We start from the raw sequence: 22,728 nt of genomic DNA, 5'->3' as shown, positions 1-22,728 counted from the left end.
GTGAGCATGGATCCATGTCAGGGTTCAATGGGATTGTATTCTTTGCAGTATTTCTATATTATAGCATAATTCTCCAAAAGAACCATAAATTTGAGATAAAGAACTAGCATTTAAAAACTGAATGGACAGATAACAGAAAGGTAACTGGTAGAACAGATAACTGGAGAGAATTCAGAAAAAAAAATCAGACCAAGACCAAAAAAGAGATTTTTAAGGTGAAAAAAGAGATTTCTGAAATACAACAATAAGCATCTTTTGAATCATTTTGTGGAAAGTTTCTATGGCACACCCAGTCAATAGACTACATACTCCTGCATTAAACCACCTTTTATTTTTGTGTCTGAATTAGTTCAATGTGAGCTACATTAACACTTTATAAATCCATTTTTTTCAATATGAGAATACAATCTTCCACATATCAGTAGGATTTCACTATATTGTACTTTGCCTCTAAATAGCCTAACTACATTAAAGCCGAAGAACTTACTCACAACATCTTCTTTACTGTCAGATTCTGGTGTCAAGATCAATTCCCTGAAAAGGCAAATGGAGAAACATAGAGCAGGTGTAAAAAAAGAATCAAGAGTAGCAGCTAAGTAATTTGTTGTCATATACTCACTTTGCATTAACAAGAATGATAAGCATTAGGAAGTAAATGAAGAATGGATCTGCTAGCTGAAAATATCCATCCCATATTGTTTGGGTGACTTCATCTGTACAGTAAGTTGAAAATAGGGACCCAAGCTGAAAGTAGATGAAAAGGAAATTGAAGCACATTTTCGTAACATAATTATATTAAACTTACTATATGTATTTCAATCCTGAACATATATCTATAATAAGGTAATGAGATTGCCATGAAACCTTCACAAAAGTTTAAGTATACAATTTCAGTTTGCAATCTTATACACACTTATCGGAAAGTGGGATTGACTACATATGTAAACTTGCACAAAATTATTACTGCACATCTTTCAAACCTTCAATTATGCTTATATTAAACAATAGTGTTACACTTTTCCTACGAACCCAGGCCATTAAAGAATGCTTAAAGTTTGAAGAACTATATGAAGTTCTCTCCAAGAACTGCATCTAGAAACCTGACAGCAAAAGAATATGTCCAAGCTTTTAGTTGTATGTAAATTTAAAACACAGTATTTTTATGATGCAGAATAACAAAACAGACTAATGCATTTTATTTCTTGAAATTACTGGCTCAGAAACAGATCGTATCTCTAAATGCTGATAATGTGCACTTTGGTTTTAATAGAAGTAGATAGGAGATGAAAAGGAAGACTCAACTCAAATCAGTTTTTAAGGACTGCATTCACTAATGTAGATTGTTTTTGAGAACAGAAAACATGGAAGAGCTTTGTATGTGCATTTACAATGGAATAATCTACTTTTTAAGTGCAGCCTAGTTCTCATCTAAGGAGCTTAAGCCACAGGAACATTTTGAAAATAAATACTGATGCAAATAAGTGATTTTTTAAAAAAATCCAAAAAGATAGACATTTAGTTTTATATGGAACATCAGTAATTACTCTTTATTAAATATGACAGTTACTATATGACAATTATGTTAAATATACATCTTTATAAAACCTTTACAACCACTGAGTTTAATCAGTTCAATTGCACATTACATAAACATTCTGAAGGAACTATCTATTAGAACAAAGCAACTTTCATCTTAATAAAGCTCTAATTTCTTTCTAGGATAAATCTGTCACACTTTTAATTTTTTCATTGTTTTTAAACAATGATGAAGTAGGTGCACTTGTATGTTTTCCTATATAGCCAATACTTCCATCATGGATTATTCTTTAGGAATCCTGGGAATAATCTGCAACAAAACTAAAACAAAACCCAATATCCCTGACTCCTTGGGAGAAATTACCATGGTTCATCAGATATTTCTGCCTGCCTGTTATGGACCAATATAAAATAATTTCTGATCATCAGAAAGAGCTCTTGTGAACAAGGGAATTCACTGTAAGAACTTAGTACCAGAAATCAGAATCTTATGACATTCTAATAGCTACAAAAATATGTGCAAAAATGTGTTCCTTTTTGTCTAAGAGTTGTAACCAAGTATCTGAAACTTTCAAACTGTTATAGAACTTTACTTTTCATTATGTTTCCCTACTTTCACTTTATTACCCAGTTGAGTGCATATGAGTCTGGCGTCATCTTTTTTGTGTCCAGAAATGAGCAGAGTTCTGGCTCATGATATTGGAGGAGCAGCCTAAAGAGGTGAAATGGTCTCCCTTTCAGGAAACAGTCCCTAAAAGAAAGCAGTGATAGAGGAGTGATTAAGCAGATGCAATAAAAATGATTGTAATAATTACAAAAAGAACTGTATGAATGACTTTCATAAAGATTTGTGACAAACAAAAGATCAGAAGAATTTAATCTTCATAGGATCATGATTAAAAAATCACCCTACCAAACAATATGCAGAAAAAAGTGCCATGTTGGGAAAAAAGGAAGGACAATAAAGGGGTGGGGAGATATTCATAAAATAAACTTTAAGATTAAATCTAATGCTCATGAATGATATCTTTACCTTGGAATGTATTTGTTCATGATAGCATAGAAGCAGTTGTACAAGTCACTTCGTGGAAGTCGAAGGTGAACCAATGGCTTGAGGAGATAGGACCAGCTAAGGCTAGAACTGTATTTAACATTACGAGATTTACAGTAAAATGTAATCACAGATTCAACATCCAAAAGTAATATTGACTTCTCCTCCTCTGGCACTGACAGCTGATCTGAAAAGAAATACTATATAAGTTAAGCACACAACATGCATTACTTGATTGTATTAGCCTCAGCACTTCACTTACTCTCCAAAACTGGAAAATGGTAAAGGGACAATAAAACAACAAAAACAAGTTAAGAACAGTTCAGCTGATATTTTTTAAGAAAGAAAAGCACCTAGTACCAAAGGGATGTTAAACAATTTTCCATGGACAAAGAATTCCAGAATGGGGTTCAAGAGCAAAGTAAGCTCTCTCAGCAACTATTGCTTGCTGAATTTCAGCAGTATTGAAGAAAGTTTTGTGAACAGTAGCTGAGTAATATCTTAAGATAGGATTTGACTGGGGAGAAACAGGCTTAGATGGAATCCCAGGAAGACACAGTGGCTGCAGATTCAGAAGCTAGCTATTTCCAGAAATAGTCCATTCTTGACTTTTGATGGGGTTGCACTCTGCCAGATAGAGTTGGCTTACAATCTCGTGATTCTCCTGGATTTATAGTTCCTCCTTGCAACAGCAGGTGCAGTCTGTGGTCAGAGGGCCTTTCACACAATTACATCCTGTACACCAGTTGTAAGTATTTCTGGAACAGGACATTTTGCTTTTTATCCCGTACACACTTATTACTTTATAGCTGGACTACTGCACTTTGGTCCACATGGGGCTGCCCTTGAAGACCATTCAGAATCTTTGGGTTGCTCAATATATACTGGCCCAAGTAAATATGGGAGTACTTAACTTTATCCACTTTATCCACTTAACTTTATCCACTTCTATAGAAGCTGCATGGCTCCCAGTTAGCTTCCAGTTGCAATTCAAGGTACTGTTATAATTTTAAAGCCCTACATATTCAAGGTACTGTTATAATTTTAAAGCCTTAACGGCTGGACATCTCCAAGACCATCTTCTTTGAAATGAATCTGCCTGTCAGGTGAGATCTAGTACAGAAGGGTTGCTAAGGATCCTAAATCTGAGAGAATGCCATCTATAAGGACTCCATACTTGAATCTTCTCAGTGATGGCCCCCAGCCTCTGTTACAGCATATGCTGAAATATTTGAAACACCCCTTCCCTATTACATTTTTAAGAACCATTTTTTTTTAAGAAAAGCATTTTGCAATGCTTGAAGATTCTGTTGCCCAAATGGTGACATATCAGATATTATGTTGACTTAATTTTTATATTTCAGTTTTACATTGTTACTTATAAGCTGCTTGAAGTCTTCAGAAATAGAGAGGCATATAACATTAAATAAATTTAGCATCTCTCTACCATAGTTCAAGTAGACATAACACAGGTAGTTGAATTTCAGGCATCTCAGGGATTAGATAGAAATATAATTGTTATGAAGAGAATAAAGAATATAGGTGGTTTTCAGCTTAACAATCAAAAGTGAGATGGGTGGTGACCAAATTTGTAATGTAATGTAATGTAATGTAATGTAATGTAAATAAATAAATAAAAATATTATTTCAGACTTACCAACTAGTTCTTGACAATCTTTGTGAATCAGTGACTGTTCTGGCAGATCTAAACAACCATCCCAAGATGCCAAACTGTCTCCTTTCCCTACAACATTTAATGCAATCTAAAAATAAATATGAAAAAAAGTAAGGAAGAAATGTTCAGTATCTTAACTGCACTGAAGATACGATTCTTAAACCAGCTTTTTAAAAAACGTATTCAAAGAAATATTGTTTCATATATAAACACTGAAATCAGTGACAACTGGCTCTTTATAATGCAGCTTTTATCATTCTTGAACAAGCTTGATTTAATAATATGTAACGATGATAAAACCAAATGTATGCGTTCAAGTAATGTGTAACAAAGAATGACGAGTAAGTTAGAAGTTGAAATGTTTTATTTTATATATTCGTATATTGTCCTTTATTTATTATCGAACTAAACTATTATCTCTTGAGTTTAAAGAGAAACCGCACGGTATAGGTGAATAAGTGTAACAGCACTCTTTTAAAAGAAAAGCCACTTCAGAAAGCATGTGCTAGGACTGGAGGTATACCGTAATGGAAAAGACTGTAATTAAGCCATTTCCCAACAATTATTTCTGTATTTGAAATTAAATCATCCCAAGGCTGCTCTTCCCTGTGGAATCCAAGATCTTTTTTTTTTTTAAACTGATATTGCAAAAAATAACTTTGACACAGGAAAGAAATGCTACATGGATCAAAAAACTTTCAATAAAGAAAGAGCAAAGAGGAAAGGAACATTATTTCCCATACATCTTCTCCAAAGCCAATTACATTCCCAGAAATGGATTTCCCACTTTAACTAACAGTTTGACTAACAATGCATGTCTTACTTATACAATGCATAGTTTAGCTCTAAAAAGAAAACACCATGTTGAATTAGCATTTGAAACATATTTCCTTGAAACATAGGTTGCAATTGCAAAGTTAATTATTTTTGATGCATTGGTATACATATAACTTATATGTAAGTTGAACTATAATTATTACAATTATTGTTAGATTTATATGCCCTATTCTCCAAGATAGCCTACATAGCATTCTCTCCTCCAATGTTTCTCCATAACAACAATCTTGTGAGGTAACTCAGCTGAGAGCAAAGAATAGCCCAAAGTCACTGAGCAGGTTTCCATAGCTATGGGTGGATTTCATTCTTTGTCTCCCTGATCAAATAACTTAACCACTACAGTGGTACCTCGAGTTACGAACGCCCCTCCTTACGAATTTTTCGAGATACGACCAGGTCCGGCCCCAAAAATTTACCTCGACATGCGAACTCCGCCTTGAGCTACGAACCGGATCCGTGGCCATTTGCCCTGCTGCCACGCGGTTGCGGCTTCCTGTGGGCGAGATCGCGGTAGCAAGGAGATGTTCGGTGAGGCTTGTGGTATGTTTTGTGGCGTTTTGGAAGGTTTTTGGTGTGCTTGTCAGCATGGCTCCAAAGAAAATGCAGAGCAGGCTTGGCAAGAATAAGGCTTTGAAGAAAAAAGTGACAATCGAACTGAAGAAGGACATTATAGAAAAGCACGATCGTGGTATTCGTGTGACTGATCTGGCCTCGGAGTACAAGATGGCGAAGTCGGCCATCTCGACTATTTTGAAGAATAAGATGCCATCAGAGGAGCTGATGTGGCAAAAGGAGTAGCGATCTTAACGAGGAAGAGGACACAATTGCTGGAAGAGGTGGAAAAGCTGTTGTTAGTGTGGCTGAATGAGAAACAGCTGGCAGGTGATAGCGTGAGTGAGGCTATCACCTGTGAAAAAGCCAGGAAACTGTACAGTGATTTACTGCGGACAAACCCCTCTACCAGCACAGAAAGTGAGGAATTTAAAGCCAGCAGAGGCTGGTTTGAGAAATTCCGCAAGAGAAGTGGCATCCACAGTGTGGCAAGACATGGTGAGGCTTTCAGTTCTGACAAGACTGCTGCAGAAGCCTACAAGAAAGAATTTGAGGACTTCATGAAGGCGGAAGGATACGTCGCTCAGCAAGTGTTCAACTGCGACGAGACAGGGCTCTTCTGGAAGAAGATGCCAAACAGAACCTACATCACGCAGGAGGAAAAGGCACTGCCAGGGCACAAGCCCATGAAGGACAGATTGACCCTTTTGCTGTGTGCGAACGCAAGCGGCGACCTGAAGACTAAACCGCTACTGGTGTACCATTCCCAGACCCCTCGTGCGTTCAGGGAACACAATGTGAACAAGGCCAGACTGCCTGTCATGTGGAGGGCCAATGCGAGAGCGTGGGTCACAAGGCATGGAATGGCTGCACGAGGTGTTCGCACCCAGCGTTAAAAAATATCTTTCTGACAACCAGCTGCCTGAAGGGTGCCTTCTTCTGATGGACAATGCCCCAGCACATCCTCCAGCCTTGGTGGATGATATGGATGCCGAATACGACTTCATAAAGGTCAAGTTCCTCCCCCCCAATACGACACCTCTTCTGCAGCCCATGGACCAGCAAGTGATCTGCAACTTTAAGAAGCTCTACACAAAGGCGCTCTTCACCAGGTGTTTCAATGTCACTGAGGAAACATCCTTGACTCTGAAAGAGTTTTGGAAGAAACATTTCAATGTCCTCCACTACATCAGCCTCATTGACAAAGCCTGGCAAGATGTCACCTGCCGGACCTTAAACTCAGCCTGGAGGAAACTGTGGCCAGAATGTGTCGCTGAACGTGACTTTGAAGAGTCTGATGCAGAGGTAGTGGAGGAGATTGTGTCCATGGGCAAGAGCATGGGTCTGGTTGTTGATGATGCAGACATAGAGGAGCTTGTTGAGGACCATAAGGAGGAGCTGACCACGGAAGAACTTGCTGAGCTCCAGAGTGAGCAACAGAAAGCGCTTGGCGAGGAGCATTCCACTAAGGAAGAGGAGGACGGGGAGGAGGTGAGCAGTGAAGTGATATAATCCATCATGGCGAAATGGAATGAGTGCCAGGATTTCCTTGAGAAGCACCACCCCAACAGAACTGTGACAACCAGAGCGTTGAACATGATGAACGACGACGTGTTCTCTCATTTCCGGAGGGTTATGCAGCGCAGGAAAAAACAACTGACTTTAGGCAGGTTTTTCCCCAGAACTGAGCCTGCAGCTAAGAGGCAAAGAAGAGAGGAAACCCCTGAAGGAGATCTCCCCAATGTCCCTTTGGAGGGGGACTCTCCCTCCAAACAATAACTGCCTCCCCACCCCATTCTCCCTCTTCATACTGTGCTGTACTGTACTTTTTTTCATGTTTTTGTGGTTTAAAAATAAAATGCATATGTTTCAGAACTGTTTAACCGTATGTATTTACGTTGAACCTTATGGGGGAAATTTGCCTCGTGGTGCGACCAAATTTGGAGGGCGGATTAGCCGTATTTACATTGAACCTTATGGGGAAATTTGCCTCGTGGTGCGACCAAATTCGGAGGGCGGAACGGATTAACCGTATTTACATTGAACCTTATGGGAAAATTTACCTCCAGTTGCGACCAACTCGAGTTACGACCAGAGTCACGGAACGGATTAAGTTCGTAACTAGAGGTACCACTGTATATCAGTTGTCACTTATATGCTAATATTCATAATTAAAAAAAGAGATAAAAATAACCTGGCAGGTGGTTCCCACCGTTTCTGAACTATAGAACTCAGGAACAAATTATCACTTTCCAGTTAAGTAGGGTAAGTTTACCTTCCAAACCTTGGCTCTTAGGTCTTCAGGAAGAGGTCTCCCTTGGATTATGTTTCTAACTGTTTCAAGATCACAGCCTCCTTCTTCCAGAGCTTCTGCAAGGTCATTTTCCCTGCAAAAGTTAGTAACAGTATACGCATGTTTAAGATAATGATATTTTCATCTTTTGAAATACTTTCATCTTTTAGTACCAGCCTTATTGCATATAACTTGAAGCATATATGATGAAGATAAATCTCTTTAGGCATAAAAATATCTTTGTGGTTTAAGCTACAACCCTATACCAAGAAGCTTCTTAACTTCAATGGGTATTACTTCTAAATAGGCATGCAGAGGATTATGTTCTCATTTTACATCTAAAAATAACTCCATCATGCTATTAACTTAGCTTTTAAAACAATGGAAGGTAAGCTCTTAATAAAAGTTAAAAAGATGTGCTTTGAAAATGAGTACCAGAAGACTGCTGGGTGCAATTCCAGGCACTGATGGTCATCTAAGAAGTCCTTCGTGATCTGGATATTTGTGGGACCAGCTCCCCACAATTGTTCTGCCCATTAAATAAGATCTGACAGAGTTGGCACTCTGGGTCCCATTACTTAAACAATCATCTCCATGGGACCCTGGATTTGTGCCTTCTCTCTTCACATGTGACCTTGTCAGCCCTTTCAGGTAGGCCAGATCCAGAAGCAGCACAAGGATTACAGGAATGCTATTTAATTGTTGTAGGTATAATAACAGAATCTTAAAAGCCTGCCAGAGATTCTTTCTGCCCCCTCTTAAACCAAAGAAAATAAAGTTGGGCTATTTTGAGTTTCTTATCTTCCTTCCCAGGACTGAGTTGCCTTTTATTTTCCCTTACTTGTTCCTGCATACAAGAAGGAAGAAAGTTATCTCTGCATTCCTTTATAGCCCTATGGCATCAAATTTCCCCTGCCTCAAGGCCTGTATGGCCTTCAGGAAGGAACTTAAGATCTGGCTCTTCTAGCAGAGACCAAGTTAGTGTGGTCTCGCTAAGCACAAGCAGTGGTGTAATAAATCTGATTTGTTTCTCCCAGCATGTTTATTTTTTAATGTTTGTTTTTAATAATTTAATAAAAATGTTTAAGCCTTTCATAAGCCAACCCTTCATCAAACAAGTAAGCAGCCTTAAAAATGTCATTAGGAAAAAAAAATGCTTTTGAGTGTGTAATTTCCACAGGTCTACACACAGAACAATACATACTACAATGCTTGTATTGTAACAGTTCTAGTTGCAACTTTTATTGGATTTTTACAGTGCTTAAAATGGGTTTAACTATATATGTACCGAGACAGTTACAGTTTAAATCCTAAAATAAAAATTAAAAAAAAATACTACTAGCAAATCCTTGGCAGGTAAAGCAGCTGTTTTCATATTAATTTAGGATTAAGATAAAAACATGGGACAAATACAGGAAGCAGTATAAAAATGAGCACAGAGAACACAAACTATTAATTTATTTCTTTTATTCAAGGAAGACTACAGTTTACCTACCTTTGAAATCAAGCTGCATTGTATTATACTACTGGTTAAGCCAAAATACTATAGGATCTCTTTCATCTGTTCTTTACTAATTTCACTAAAATAAGCATTTGGTTTAGAACAATTCACTATCAATGCTCTGCAGCCTGATAAATAAAATTTCACCTAAGATGCTGCAACATTAATATGTTACTCAATGAATGTTTTATAGAGCTTGTGACCATGGTGATTACAGAAGTCCTATCTAAAATTAATAGGTTACAGCCAATAGTTGCATTCTGCTAGTAGAACATATTTTTCTTCAACATTACTCTGCCCCAACAAAAACCCATTCACTCCTCAAATCTGCTCCAAATCACTGATGGACATTCTTGGACAGGGGTTGAAGGAGGGAATGACAAGAAGGAGATGTTCAATGGCTTGCATGGATACACATTATAGAAACTCAAAATTAAAATTCTTATGTATGAAATTCATATGTACAGTACTCTAATGCATATCTAAGAGTAGGTCATCTAGGGCTATGAAATGATTCAGATTTAAAAGGGAAAAGGTGATTCAGAGCATATGTCAGGGTACACATCACACTTGTTGCCACCACTTTAAATCATATATGTCTTTTTCTGAATTTGCACAGCTGTTTGTGCAAGGCTGAGAACAGGAGCAGCTTCTTTATTTGAAGAAAAGTATCATATCCCCTTTCAGTCATCTTTTCTCAAGGCTAAAAGTACCAAGCTCCTTCAAACTTTCTTCACTGGCATTACACTCAGAGAAAACTAGTAATATATATACAAACCATACATGGATGAGACAAGAAAATCTGGAATTGATGGAATGCCACTACAACAGTAGACCTAATGCGAGGGAATATATGAAATGTACCAGGGAACTATGGATGGACAGAAGACCTACATGCACACTAACTGAGAAACAACTACTGTAGTTACCCAATGCTTCAACATAGTGAAGAGGAAGCTGCTCTCACAACTTGAGATAGATGAACTACACTTTACATCCTGGACTCAAGAAGACCCAAAAGAACAACTAGATGTGCAGCCAACACCTGAAGCTTGAATGGCACTGCCACACCCTCCATTACAGAGCACAGCAGCTGATATGAGGCACAAGATTATGGATAAACTAACTATAGTCAACCCTCAAGACTGATTACCAAGGCTCAGCGGAGAAGTACCATCAGATAGTTAGAAGATGCTAGAAGATGCCAATAGAGTCCTCACGACAATCCCTACTACCACCATAACTCAAACCAATGAACTGGTATATGCTACAGGCGCTGTGATCCTGGAGATACTTGGCTACATGATCAAGCAGAACAGCAGTACATACCCCCACCCCCACTCCTGGAAAATGAGGTTGGATGCTAAGATCAAGGCAACTCGGAGAGAGGTTAGTCAGTTGGTGGAACTAGAGAAGCGTGTGGAGATTAAGGATAAGACTCAGCTACTAAAAAAATACAAGTGCCTGACTCCATCAGAAGCCCTAGAGACTGCTAAACAAAGGCTCACAGCACTGGCTGCCAGGCTACAATAGAAAAGCAGAGGCCAAGAAGATAAGTGTCCTGTTCTCCAAAGAACCATCCCAAATGCAGTGCAACAACACAGTAACAGCAGAGCCACCAACAGCAGAAACTGAACAGTACTGGAAGAACATATGGGAGAAAGTGAAGACACATAACACCAGTGCAAAGTGGCTGAAAGACCTGAGAGCACAGAAATCTCCCAGACAGCAACCAGTCACCATCACAGTAGCAGACATCCAACAGCAGGTCGAGAACATGAAGATCTGGACAGCACCTAGCTCAGACATGATCCACACGTACTGGCTAAATAAACTAACAGGAGTGCATGAACATGTAACAGCACAGATGAACCAGCAGCAGGCTCCCACCCAGACTGGCTAACACAAGGAAAGACAGTGCTGATCATGAAAGACCCCCATAAGGGAACAGCACCGCCCAACTATCGGCCAATAACCTGCCTCCCCACAACATGGAAAGTCCTATCAGGCATCATAGCTGCCAAGCCACAGGATCATATGGGCCAGTACATGAGCACAGCTTAGAAGGGCATTGGGAACAACACCAGAGGCTCAAAACACCAGTTGCTCATAGATTGAGCAGTCGCCTGAGACTCAAAGTCTAGACAGACCAATCTGAGCACAGCCTGGATTGACTACAGGAAAGCCTATGACTCAATGCCACACACATGGATCTGTGAATGCCTGGCGCTATACAAAGTCAACATGACACTAAGGACCTTCCTCAAGAACTCAGTGGGACTGTAGAAAACAATACTGGAGGTCAACTCAAGACAGCTTGCACAAGTGGCCATCAAGTCTGGCATATACCAAGGTGATGCACTGTCCCTGCTGCCTGAACCCCCTCAGCCAGATAATCACAAGGACTGGATATGGATACAAGTTCAAGAGTGGAACTACCATCAGCCATCTCTTCTACATGGATGACATCAAACTGTATGCTAAGAGTGAACGAGAGATCAACTCGCTAATCCACCTGACACAGATCTATGGTGAGGACACTGGGATGTCATTCAGACTGGAGAAGTGTAGCTGGATGGTAGTAAAAAGAGGGAAGGTAGTGAAGACTCATGAGGTGGAACTACCAGCAGGCCACAACAGACATATAGACCAGTTACAAGTACCTTTGTATCCCAGTCACATGGGAACCGTGAGGAGGAGGCAAGGAAGACAGCAACATCCAAGTACCACCAAAGGATAGGACAGGTCCTGAAGAGCCAGCTGAGAAGGTCCTGAAGAGCCAGATGGGAAGAACAAGATCCACGCCATCAACACATACACCCCGCCAGTCATCAGCTACCCTGCCTGTATCGTGAGCTGGCCAAAGGAGGACATGGAGGTTGCCATTGTGAAGACCTGGAAGCTCTTCACAATGTGTGGAGGTTTCCATCTCAAGTCCAACACCCAGAGACTGTACACCAGCCAGAAAGAGGGTGGATGGAGTCTGGTGAATGTCAAAGCCAGTGTCCTGCATGAAACTCAGAGCCCATCAGTATCCCAAAGATGAGCTGCTCAGAGAATGCCTGAGGCAGCAGCAAACATGGGAAGAAGTTCAAGCAGAGGAAGGGCCATGGCAAGAGAAGCCCTTGCATGGGATGTACCATCAACAAACAGCTGAGGTGGCTGACATTGGGAAATCCTGCCAGTGGCTGGAAAGGGCTGGACTAAAAGGCAGAACTGAGGCACTGATCATGGCATCACAAGAACAGGCACTAAGCACCAGATCCATAGCAACAGGGGTCTACCACACTAGACAGGACCCAAAGACTGTGCAGAGAGGCCTCAGAAATAGTCCAACATATAGTGGCATGGCGTAAGATGCAAGCAGGAACAGGATACACTAATGACACAACCAAGTAGCTGGCACTGTGTACAGGAACATCTGCACAGTGTATGGGTGAGACCCTCCCACGTCCAGATGGGAGGTTCCACAGAAGGTCATGGAGAATAACAGGGGGATCCTATGGGACTTCCAGATCCAGATGGACAGGAAGGTACTGGCCAAATCAACCAGACATCATGGTAGTAGACAAGGACCAGAAGACAGTGGTGGTGATAGATGGAGCAGTGCCAAGTGACAGCAACATCAAGAAGAAGGAGTATGAAAAGCTGGAGAAGTATTAGGGCCTGAAGGAGGAAGTAGAGAGGATGTGGAAAGCAAGGCCAAAGTGGTCCCAGTGGTGGTAGGAGCACTCAGAGCTATGACTTGTAAGCTGGGAGAGTGGCTCCATGAATCCCAGGAACAATATCAGAGCTCTCTGTCCAGAAGAGTACGATGCTAGGAACAGCTAAGATACTGCGCAGAACCCTCAAACTCCCAGGTCTCTGGTAGAGGACCCAAAATTGAGGAAGATACATATCACCCATAGGGGTGGGAGGGGTTTTTTTTTTTTTTATTGCTGGCATATTAAATAGATAATTCATATTTTTTAAAAATTGCTGAAAATGCAATAATAAGATTGATCATTTTTTTCCCCACTTTTGGGGAAGTCATAAAGTTCATTTGGTAAAGTGATTCATTGTACAATCTTAAATATCAACTTTTTTTCTTGCCAGCTGTTTTACTTTACATTTCTACAAAATATACAGTGTTGTCTCCGTAAATGATAACAGCTGCCAGCATAATTTATGCTTCTTATATTAATTTCCAGTAAGAGGTAAAGTAAAATTCTTCCTTTAAAACAATTGCAAACTAAGTTGTGGAGTGCCCATCAATATCAAAAATATCTTTGTATTTAAAAAAAAAGTTTGATAAAAAAATAATTTAACCTGGACACCATTTATGGACTAACATTCAACATATGGACTTGTACTATATCCAAAGTTTGGGTTTCTCTTAACATAAGGCTCAAAATTATCATAATGAATCACAAAAAATTCTAATACAGATAGACTTACTTAAATTATTTAGAAACTCCTATTAATTGTTCATTCTGATGGATGATTCTTATCATTTGGGTGCAATGTAAATCATTGATTGATTTGCTTAAAATCAATAGTTGAAATTAATATAAGATTATATTTATAGATGGTAGTAATCTAATGTTATTTTAAAAAGCTGATGTTACTTTTTTATCTCTTTTTTCCCTTCCTTCTTCTTGGTTGTGCTTTTAAATATCTATTAAAATAAATAGTAAAAAAAAAACAACTGTCTTCTCACTGCATTTAATTTCTAGTCAAGTGATCACCTTTCCTGTCCCTCTGTGAACTGATTACTCCGAACCCTTCTTAACGTGTTCAGAATTGGACACAGTACTCATGGTAAATCTAGCCAATGCAGGGGAGAGTGAAAAAAAAAAATTCCTATGATTTGGTAGTCTACTGCAGCCTAAAACACCATTTGTCTACTGGCTCAGTTAATCTGCAATCAACTACTATTCCAAAAACTTTTTTTTTTTTAACCATAAAACCTTTTATTACCAAACCAGGTATGGCAATCTGTACCTCAGTGTTTGATCCCCACCCCCAAAGACTTTTGCACTTGTCTTTGTAAATACCTCTGTTACTTTCAACCCATTTCTTCAACTTATGAAACCATTTTGAATTTCATTTCTGTCTTTTAGGGTATTTGCTATTTTACCCGGGTTGTATCATCTGCAACTTGGGTAGGCATTCTCTCTACTTCTTCATCCATATTATTAATTGAAACATCAGTGAATTAATGACCTAGGACTGATTTTTCTGGGACCCCACTGAATTCCTGTCCAATTTGATTAGAAACCGTTGACACACACTCTTTTAAGGATTCTTGAGCCAACTATATATCCACTTAATTGTCATGTCATCCAGCCCACTGTTTTCCTTATGGGGAATTGCTGTCTCTGCCAGCTGCTATTGTGGTACCTTCTCCATTTAGTCTAACAATTCTTCATTCTATCTTGTGAAGTGAGGTGCAGCATTCATTGCTCCAATCCTCCTACTTTTTCCTTCAAGCACTGCTATATGCTCGCACTTGCTGTAAATAAGACAAGCATCTTCAGACTTACAGGTGGGAAGTTTATTTTGTGATTACCTGAATCTGAAAGATTCAAATATTTTGTCACAGACCTATCTAAAATATTTACAGACAGGTAACACGTATAAAGTGATACAAGTGCATTTTAGAAGGATTTTTTATAATCACTGATATAACTATCTGGCATTATGTTTCTAAAGCTATCAAGAACTTTAGCAATTGACCAAAATACATCTTGATAGAAATTCAGGAACAAAATATGAATATTCCCAGGGTCCTGACATATTCCTCAGAGCCTTTAAATTCTGGCCCCCAGTAGACATTTTAATCCTAGCACACATATGGGATCTAAGAACTCCAAAAGGAAAAGCTGCAACAAGATATAATTGCAGGACAAACATGCTTAGTATTTACTCATATATGTTTACAGAATGTTGCCTATATGAAGTTTCTTGTATTGTATTGCATGTTACCCAAAATGTTGGTAGCCAAGTTTACTTTTTGCAGCTTCTGCTCAATACTCTTCTCTGAATCATGTTTTTGCCATAGCATTATTGAAACATAATGGCCTTGTTTATACATCACAATGAATCATGTTGTATTAAATAAATCACAAATTATTTAAGTCATACAACATAGCACAAACTATAATTTATGCACAACATTCTAAGCCAAAATCAAGCATAACAGCTTAGCATAATGTGTAAACTCAGACATACTATGTTGATATGGAAGTATTATCCAGCAATATATAAATATGTGAGCAATATGGAATACTAAAAAAAAATGGGAAATGTCATTCAATTATCATAAAATGTTTACAGAAATATGGCTTTACCTCCCTGAAACAAATTACAATTGATTTGATATTTGATTCACAAATTGATAAATAATGTACTATGCAGAATTAAAATAAGAACTTGTAAGAAATAATGTATGAGCAATTGAGGAGAAATAATTCTAGAAAGACTATAAAGACTGGAGTTTGACTTCCCCTGAACTGGAGTTTGACCTCCCTTGACTTTCCATTTAGTACTTCCAACATCACAGTACCCTTTGATACTGACTAGCAGTCTTTGCATATGTTGTAATAATCTCAAAAGCTGTCTACTCCTTAGATTACAGAGGACTTACATTTCCTTTGGGTTGTCACTCAATTACCTGATACAAGCTGTGTTAAAAATAACGTGATCTGTAACTCATTTCAGGAAGCTTATTCTTTTACAAGATATTATGCTGGTCTATGACCATAATAAAGATTTGATTTTACAAGATATTAATTTTACAAAAAAGAAACAATTATTTGAAATCTCATTTTCTTAGATTTAAGAGTTCTAAACAAGATTGCTGCACTCGGCAAACCATGTCTGGGCTTATAAGCTAAGTATAGTCAGACTTGGTTAGTACTTGAATGGGAGACTCTCAAGGAATACCGGGATTGTAGGATAGACTAGTAGATGAATTTACCATAAAGTACTTTTCTAGCCATAAGACCAGATAGGAAAAGATTAATTCCAGTTATTCTGGCTAGAAGGCAGGGCTTAAAATTTCTTCTTGTCCTTTGGAGAACACACCAGCCTTTCAGTCACATGTAATGACTTCAGTTGGGTGTGGTACAACTCCTATTTTATTGTATATTCCACTGAAACAACAAAGGTTTGCAAACTGGTAAAGCACACAGGAACACTGTATAACATCATAACACAAAATCTGCATAAACGAAGCACTGTATGAATCTAAGATACATGAAATGACCCAGAACAATGAGTAAATACATAGGTGTGAAGGAGTGGGACATTTTACTCAAAGAACATATAGGGCATAAAGTCCATGGGAAACCAGAAAAGGCAGTGAAAACAGCAAGAGGAACTCAAACAAGCTGAATGAATAAAGTTCAGATTGCTCACATCAACTGCTCACATCCACCTGAAGACTAGAGGACTGGGCACTCCTCTTTTCTTACACTTTATTTTAAATTGTCATTCTCTAATTGTCTAGACTGCTAGACATTTCTGGGGAAATGTTTACAGACAAACTTAAGAATGTGGTTTGACATAGCAAAGCAAGCAACAATTAATGGAAGGCTAAAACTAAAACCACTGCTATCTTCACTATCCAACTGAATGAGAACCAAAATGGAACAAATTTAAGGGTCTGATTTTATATACAAACTGTATATAAAAGTAGTCATAAAATCCTACTTCAAGAAAATTCATTTTATTGAATTGAGAGGGGGGTATTTTTAAGAAAAGCTGGTTAGAGTCCTGCTGTATAGATCAGATACAACTAACTTAAAGAAAAAGCCATCAAAATTAAAATGAGATATGAGACTACTTATAGTTTATACTGAAGCTTAGTGGGAAATAAGGCCAGACTGTGGAAAACTAGTTCATCTTGACAAACAATTGACACTGGATAAGTAGCAAATGAAAAGAACTGCTTTGCTAAGTAAGATCTAAATCCAGAAAATCCAGTATGTTATTTGCTAGCCAGATGTATTTGAATTCACAAGCAAACCCTGGAAATGATGGCATTTTGAAGGATACTTGCTCCCTCAGTCTTTGTAATTAGAGATCTACTATGTCTTCTGGATATGGCATCCCATTCAACAATCACTGTCAGTTGAGTTGTTAAATAGTGGAAAATTCAGGTTCAAACCTTGCCTCAGCCATGAAGCTCAAGGGGTGGAACAGGTTCAATATGTATACGCAAAACTAAGTGAAACATGATTTCTAGGGGAAGCTTTTTAATTGCTCCTATTGTTAGAGGTCAGAAAGTTTTGCTGCTCTACTCCAAATCATTAACTGGCCTCTTACAGGCATATTGAAAGGGTCAATAGAGTTGGGAGACACACAGATATACATGGATGTATATTTTTACTTGGAAAAAGTTCACATTATAAATACAATAAATACTGTGTCACACTCAGTCACACCTGCCATACTCCTCCATTAATTCTGGGCTCCACTTTTGGTGAGAAAGAGAATCCGCTTGAAGTATTTTGGAGCACATGAAAAACGATCTCAGCCTTAATGGAATTCTGTTTGAACTTTATTTCAAGCTACTTCCCTTTCTCTTGTCCTCATTCAGACGCAAGAACAAATACATCGGAATGAAGGAGTCGTTCTGAACAGGCATGAGGATTTCCCCAGGACTCACGCCTTGCAGAGATTCAGACACGGTGGAATCTGCGGATGCTACGTTCTCTAGAGTAAGTTCAAGTAGCATCAGTCAGCCACCGAGGCAGTGGATTTCCTTATACAGTACAGGTTGGCTTCAAGCAGGGTAATGGATAGCCCGTTTCTGTGAGGAGCTTTGGCAGCGGAGAAGCCATGAGTCCTCTGCCCCTCTCAAGCAGCCTATTATCTAAGAAATAATTCAACTCACCAGCTACTCGGCGAAGACGCTGCCTCCCCTTCCGCCATAGCTGTTGACGTGCCCCTAGCCGTGCCGTAAAGCGTGATCTAAATTCCCAATGCTCTGCGCCGTTCACACCCCACCTCCTGCATGGCTGCCGTAAAGTGCAGCAGCTACGATGCAGGAAACATAGAGCTATAACGGAAGATTGGCACACTTTCTTTTGCTTCTCGATTCCTTGAAGAATGATCCTGCGGGCCAAAGAGCTATCCGTCACTTCAGCTTCAGTCAGAGGGCAGAAAACGCAGTTTTAAGCAAACACATATGTACTGAACATACTGAGGCTTATTTCTGAGTCCATATGCATACGATTTCACTGTGGAAGCCTAACCGGTTATATTGGGATCATTTTTTTAAAAAAATGGAGACTCTATAACAGTGTTTCTCAACCTTGGCAACTTTAAGCTCTGTGGACTTCAACTCCCAGAATTCCTCAGCCAGCTCTGTAATATTTGATTTCGTTATACAGACAGAGGTCTCAGTTAAACGTGTTTGGGAGGGGGAAGCTTTTTGATTGCTCTTATTGTTAGAAGTCAGAAATCTTTGGTGCTCTACTTCAAATCATTAAGGGACAAACCAACAGACCCTCACCTGCTTCTAGTTGACTCCAGAGGTGCCTGTCTGATGAAGTGATCAGTGAAGCTTAGCGCCCTAATGAGCGTGCATTTGCCGGTATAATTCCTCATCGTCTGAAAGTGCCATGCAACTCGGTGGCGATACAGATGCCGCGATACAGAACTACCAGGCTTCACAACTACAATCGTACCACGTGTCAGCACCATTGTCTTTGAAGTGTCATCAGGTTCGATTCCATTCCAGCCCGTGACACAGCCCAGCTCGAAATGTAAACACAAACTTTGACATTGTGCTCTCGCAGTACGCTAAATCATAAACCCCGCGGCTAAATCAGAGCAAAATAAATTGGCTAAGTTCAGAGTTACTTCTGGTAAACCATCACGACATTTAAGCAACCACTCTATTTTTCTGGGTTTGCTCGAGACACCTGTGTCCGAAACTGCACGGCTGAGCCTACGCTATCTGCTAAAATACAGTTTAGTGACGGGTGAGCCCACGCGACCCGCTAAAAGGCTAAAACATTATCGTTGAGCCAGGCCATAATATAACGGTTTGTTTATGTTGGCTTGGCGTTTTGCGAGCACAAACATTGAAATGTGAACCATAGTTGATGGTTTATCCCGTTTTGCGAGCGCAGCCTTAGTGTTTCACACAGCTCGGGGCTCGCGCAGTCCAAGGCAAATGTCCGCAACGTGTTTCTTCAGAAGCAAGACCTATTATGTGTAGCGGAATGTACTCCCGTATTCTACTCATTACAGAGCAATGAACCATTTACAACTCTGCTCATTTGCAGCGCCATTCTCCTCTTCCTGCCTTGAGTGCAGTTCGTTGCCTCCTCTTCCCGAAACGAAAGGAACCTTTACTTCGGAATCCCACCCTGCCCGACCCACTGGGCGGGATTCCGACGTTCAAAGCAGCAGCCGGCAGCGTCGGTGGCGTCCTTAGACTGCTGCCGTGCTCCTCCTCTTCTCGGGCAAGGGCGGCGTGGCCTGCAGTGAATAGATTCACAGCATGGGAGACACGTTGGACGAGCCTTGGTGGGAGACACGTGAAGAGAGCCACCTTAGTTCAGGTACCGGGCTTCGGGGGAGGCGTGGAAGTTTGGGGATGCTGCCTAATTTCATAGAAGCAAGTATCCAGCCCCTCACTGCGGTCCTATCGCCTCATATTTACTGCAGTCTCTTCGCATTACTCTGGGTATTTGGAAACGACATAGAAAGGATGGGTGCACAGTCTCCTGGATCAAAACACGTTTTCCATTTTTCAGTCAAGAGGTGGAAGGGTGGGATAATTTCTTCCTGGTGGGGGAAGAATTGAGTGTGCCACTTTTGAATTTGAGTCATAAAATATATTATAAAACTGATATGTCAGTAAACAGATGCCATTTCTGTGGTTCCACTAAAAATAGATACGCGTGGATCCTGAAACTGCAGCAGATTCATTGGGCGCAGGATGCAAAGTAACAGTTGTTGGAAAGGAAAGAAATGGAAGGGGGCAGAGAGGGTGTGAATCTTGGGAGGCTGTACTGTACAGGTTCATGGAGAAATGTTGGTTTACATTCTGCAGATGGATTGGCTGGAATTGTATGTATTGAAATACCTCCCAGTTTAGCAGAATGTGGCCCCTATTTAGTTATTCATTTTCTTTTATTAGTTGTGTTTTATTCTAACTTTCCACCAAATAGCTTAGTATGATACGTGTACTTCCTCTTACACACACTCTTTTATTCTTATGATGTTTTGAGGTCAATTAGGAAAGGTGAGACCAAGCTGTGGTTATTGGTTCTTGCTTTGTGCTTTTGGGATATGTATATGTGTATATGTCTTATTTGTGTATATTATAAGCATACATTGAAGCTTTCCAGTGTATCAGGGTATAGGACTTCTGCTCTCCATCCTCTGTTTCACCTCAACGCCTGATGACTACACAAACATGGCCTTGTTGTTTTCTTGGAAATAATACGTAAGTGGTTTGCAGTTGTTGCCTTCTGTCATGTTTTTTCAGTGTCCCAGTCTAGATTACAGTCCTGTGATTTCCTGATGGTCTCCCATCCAAGTACTAACTAGGTCTCACCCTGTTTAGTTTTTTTTAAGGGCAGCTACAGTGAAGCTTAAAAGTTTGTGATCCCTTTTGAATTTTCAATATTTCTGCATAAATATGACCTGAAATGTGATCTGATTTCCACACAAGTCCTAAAACTAGACAAAGAGAACCCAATTAAACAAATGAGTCAAAAACATTTTTTTTTTTTTTTTTTTTTTGTCTGCGCTCAGTCATTACTGACCCTGCAGTGACTGCTTTGGATGAGTCCTTTGCAGTTTTCAAGGCAATTGTTTCGGAAGTGGTTTGCCAGAGCCTCCTTCCTAGGGCAGAGCCCAGCTGGCGAGCGCAGGAGGCGGGGTTTCCGTTGCTTCGCGCCCTTTTTCAGGCGAGCGCGGTTTCGCGCTTACCGGCAGCTGCTCCCGACTCCTTTTTGCACGGCGCCGCCAGCATTTTTCCTCCCACCGGAGTGAGAGTCCCCATTTATCTACTCACATAAGTTTTCGAACTGTTGGGTTGACAGGAACTGGGGAGGAAACAGGAGCTCACCCTGTTTAGCGCGAAGGCTGGACTCGAACCGCTGAAGCGTCGACCATTTCTGGCCGGCAACTTTCAGCGTCATTAAGCCGCTGCGCCACCGCGTCCCCCCAAAAACATTATACTTTTTCATTTATTTATTGAGGAAAATGAGCCAAAGCTACATATCTAGTTTTAGGATTTGTGTGGAAAACAGATCATGTTTTAGGTCATTTTTAGTCCATTGGAGTTGGGTGGCTTATAAATTCATATAAATAAATACATAAAATTTATGCAAAAATATTGAAAATTCAAAAGGGTTCACAAATTTTTAAATGCTACTGTAATTAAACCTCCCTTTTTTCATATTGTCTTGCCTTTGGTATTTGAATGCTGCCCTTTAGCATCCCTCATTTGTAAGGGTTTTCAGAATAACTAGTTCGGGGGAGGATGAGTGCATGATGAACTTTGTCTAAATTTTATAAATTTGTGCTAAGATTTTTTTAATGTCAGTATTGCTGAACTGAAAAAGTTAGTTTCTGAACTTGTTCAACTGATGCTCCAGCACCATTGGAAATTATTATCCAAATGATACTACTACTTTGATGCCATCTTCTCAAGTTTGCATTTCTGTTTCAAGGTTGTTTTGTTTTTGCAGGGTTCATACTGACATAAGCCTGCCTTGTGGATGGAAATATATATAGTACTTTTGGCTGCTGTTACTAGATTACATATAGCTTAATATCATAGACATTTCTTGATGCCACTTGTAACACAAGTGATGATCTGATATTACATAATCCTGCATCAATTTGCACATGTTTGTGAGAGAGGTATTAATTGTTGTGCAAGACTTATGCTGTCCCACTTTAAAGATACACAATTACTGAGCTTTTAAAATGACATGTCTTCATAACGTTGCATTTGCCTGACAGCCCCCACCCCCCAGTCCATAGTTTAAGTCAGGGGTTCTCAAAGTACGGCCCGCGGGCCGGATACGGCCCACCAGGGTCATTTATCCGGCCTGCCCATCTGATTGGCCGCTGCTTCTGTCTGTCAGAAGTGGAAGTGTAGGGGCTGTGTCTGGAGCTGCAGGTGATGCACGAGGAGGGAGATCGCAGAGCCAGACTATTCTACATGACAGGTGTGCTGGGTCCGGCGGCTCTCCTCCCCTCCTCATGTTTTTTTCAAACTATAGTCCGGCCCCCCAACATTCTGAGGGACTGTGAACTGGCCCCCT

At 39.9% G+C, this 22,728-nt stretch overlaps 2 protein-coding genes across 3 annotated transcripts in view; one reads left to right on the top strand and one right to left on the bottom strand.

Moving 5' to 3' along the window:
• The window catches only part of TBC1D23 (TBC1 domain family member 23), a 35,794-nt gene extending 17,323 nt beyond the window's left edge, over positions 1-18,471 (bottom strand). For both annotated transcript variants that reach the window (XM_007427455.4, XM_007427456.4), the window contains exons 1-7: positions 18,327-18,471; positions 7,927-8,038; positions 4,245-4,350; positions 2,570-2,774; positions 2,164-2,287; positions 620-744; positions 488-534 (exon numbers count right to left, since the gene is read on the bottom strand). In XM_007427455.4, the coding sequence (XP_007427517.1) occupies positions 488-534; positions 620-744; positions 2,164-2,287; positions 2,570-2,774; positions 4,245-4,350; positions 7,927-8,038; positions 18,327-18,364 (757 nt within the window). In that variant the 5' untranslated portion in view covers positions 18,365-18,471. The remainder of the gene's footprint in view (positions 1-487; positions 535-619; positions 745-2,163; positions 2,288-2,569; positions 2,775-4,244; positions 4,351-7,926; positions 8,039-18,326) is intronic.
• Positions 18,472-19,848: 1,377 nt separating this feature from the next.
• Positions 19,849-22,728, top strand: part of CMSS1 (cms1 ribosomal small subunit homolog) — a 185,186-nt gene continuing 182,306 nt past the window's right edge. The window contains exon 1 of the mRNA XM_007427453.4: positions 19,849-20,004. Within this exon, the coding sequence (XP_007427515.1) occupies positions 19,944-20,004 (61 nt within the window). The 5' untranslated portion in view covers positions 19,849-19,943. The remainder of the gene's footprint in view (positions 20,005-22,728) is intronic.

Source organism: Python bivittatus, unplaced genomic scaffold (assembly GCF_059951505.1).
Source record: "Python bivittatus isolate LINGU-HERP-01145 unplaced genomic scaffold, Pbiv_v1 ctg000340_np1212, whole genome shotgun sequence".
Lineage (NCBI taxonomy): Eukaryota > Metazoa > Chordata > Lepidosauria > Squamata > Pythonidae > Python > Python bivittatus.
This window is presented reverse-complemented; position numbering and strand designations above follow the sequence as displayed.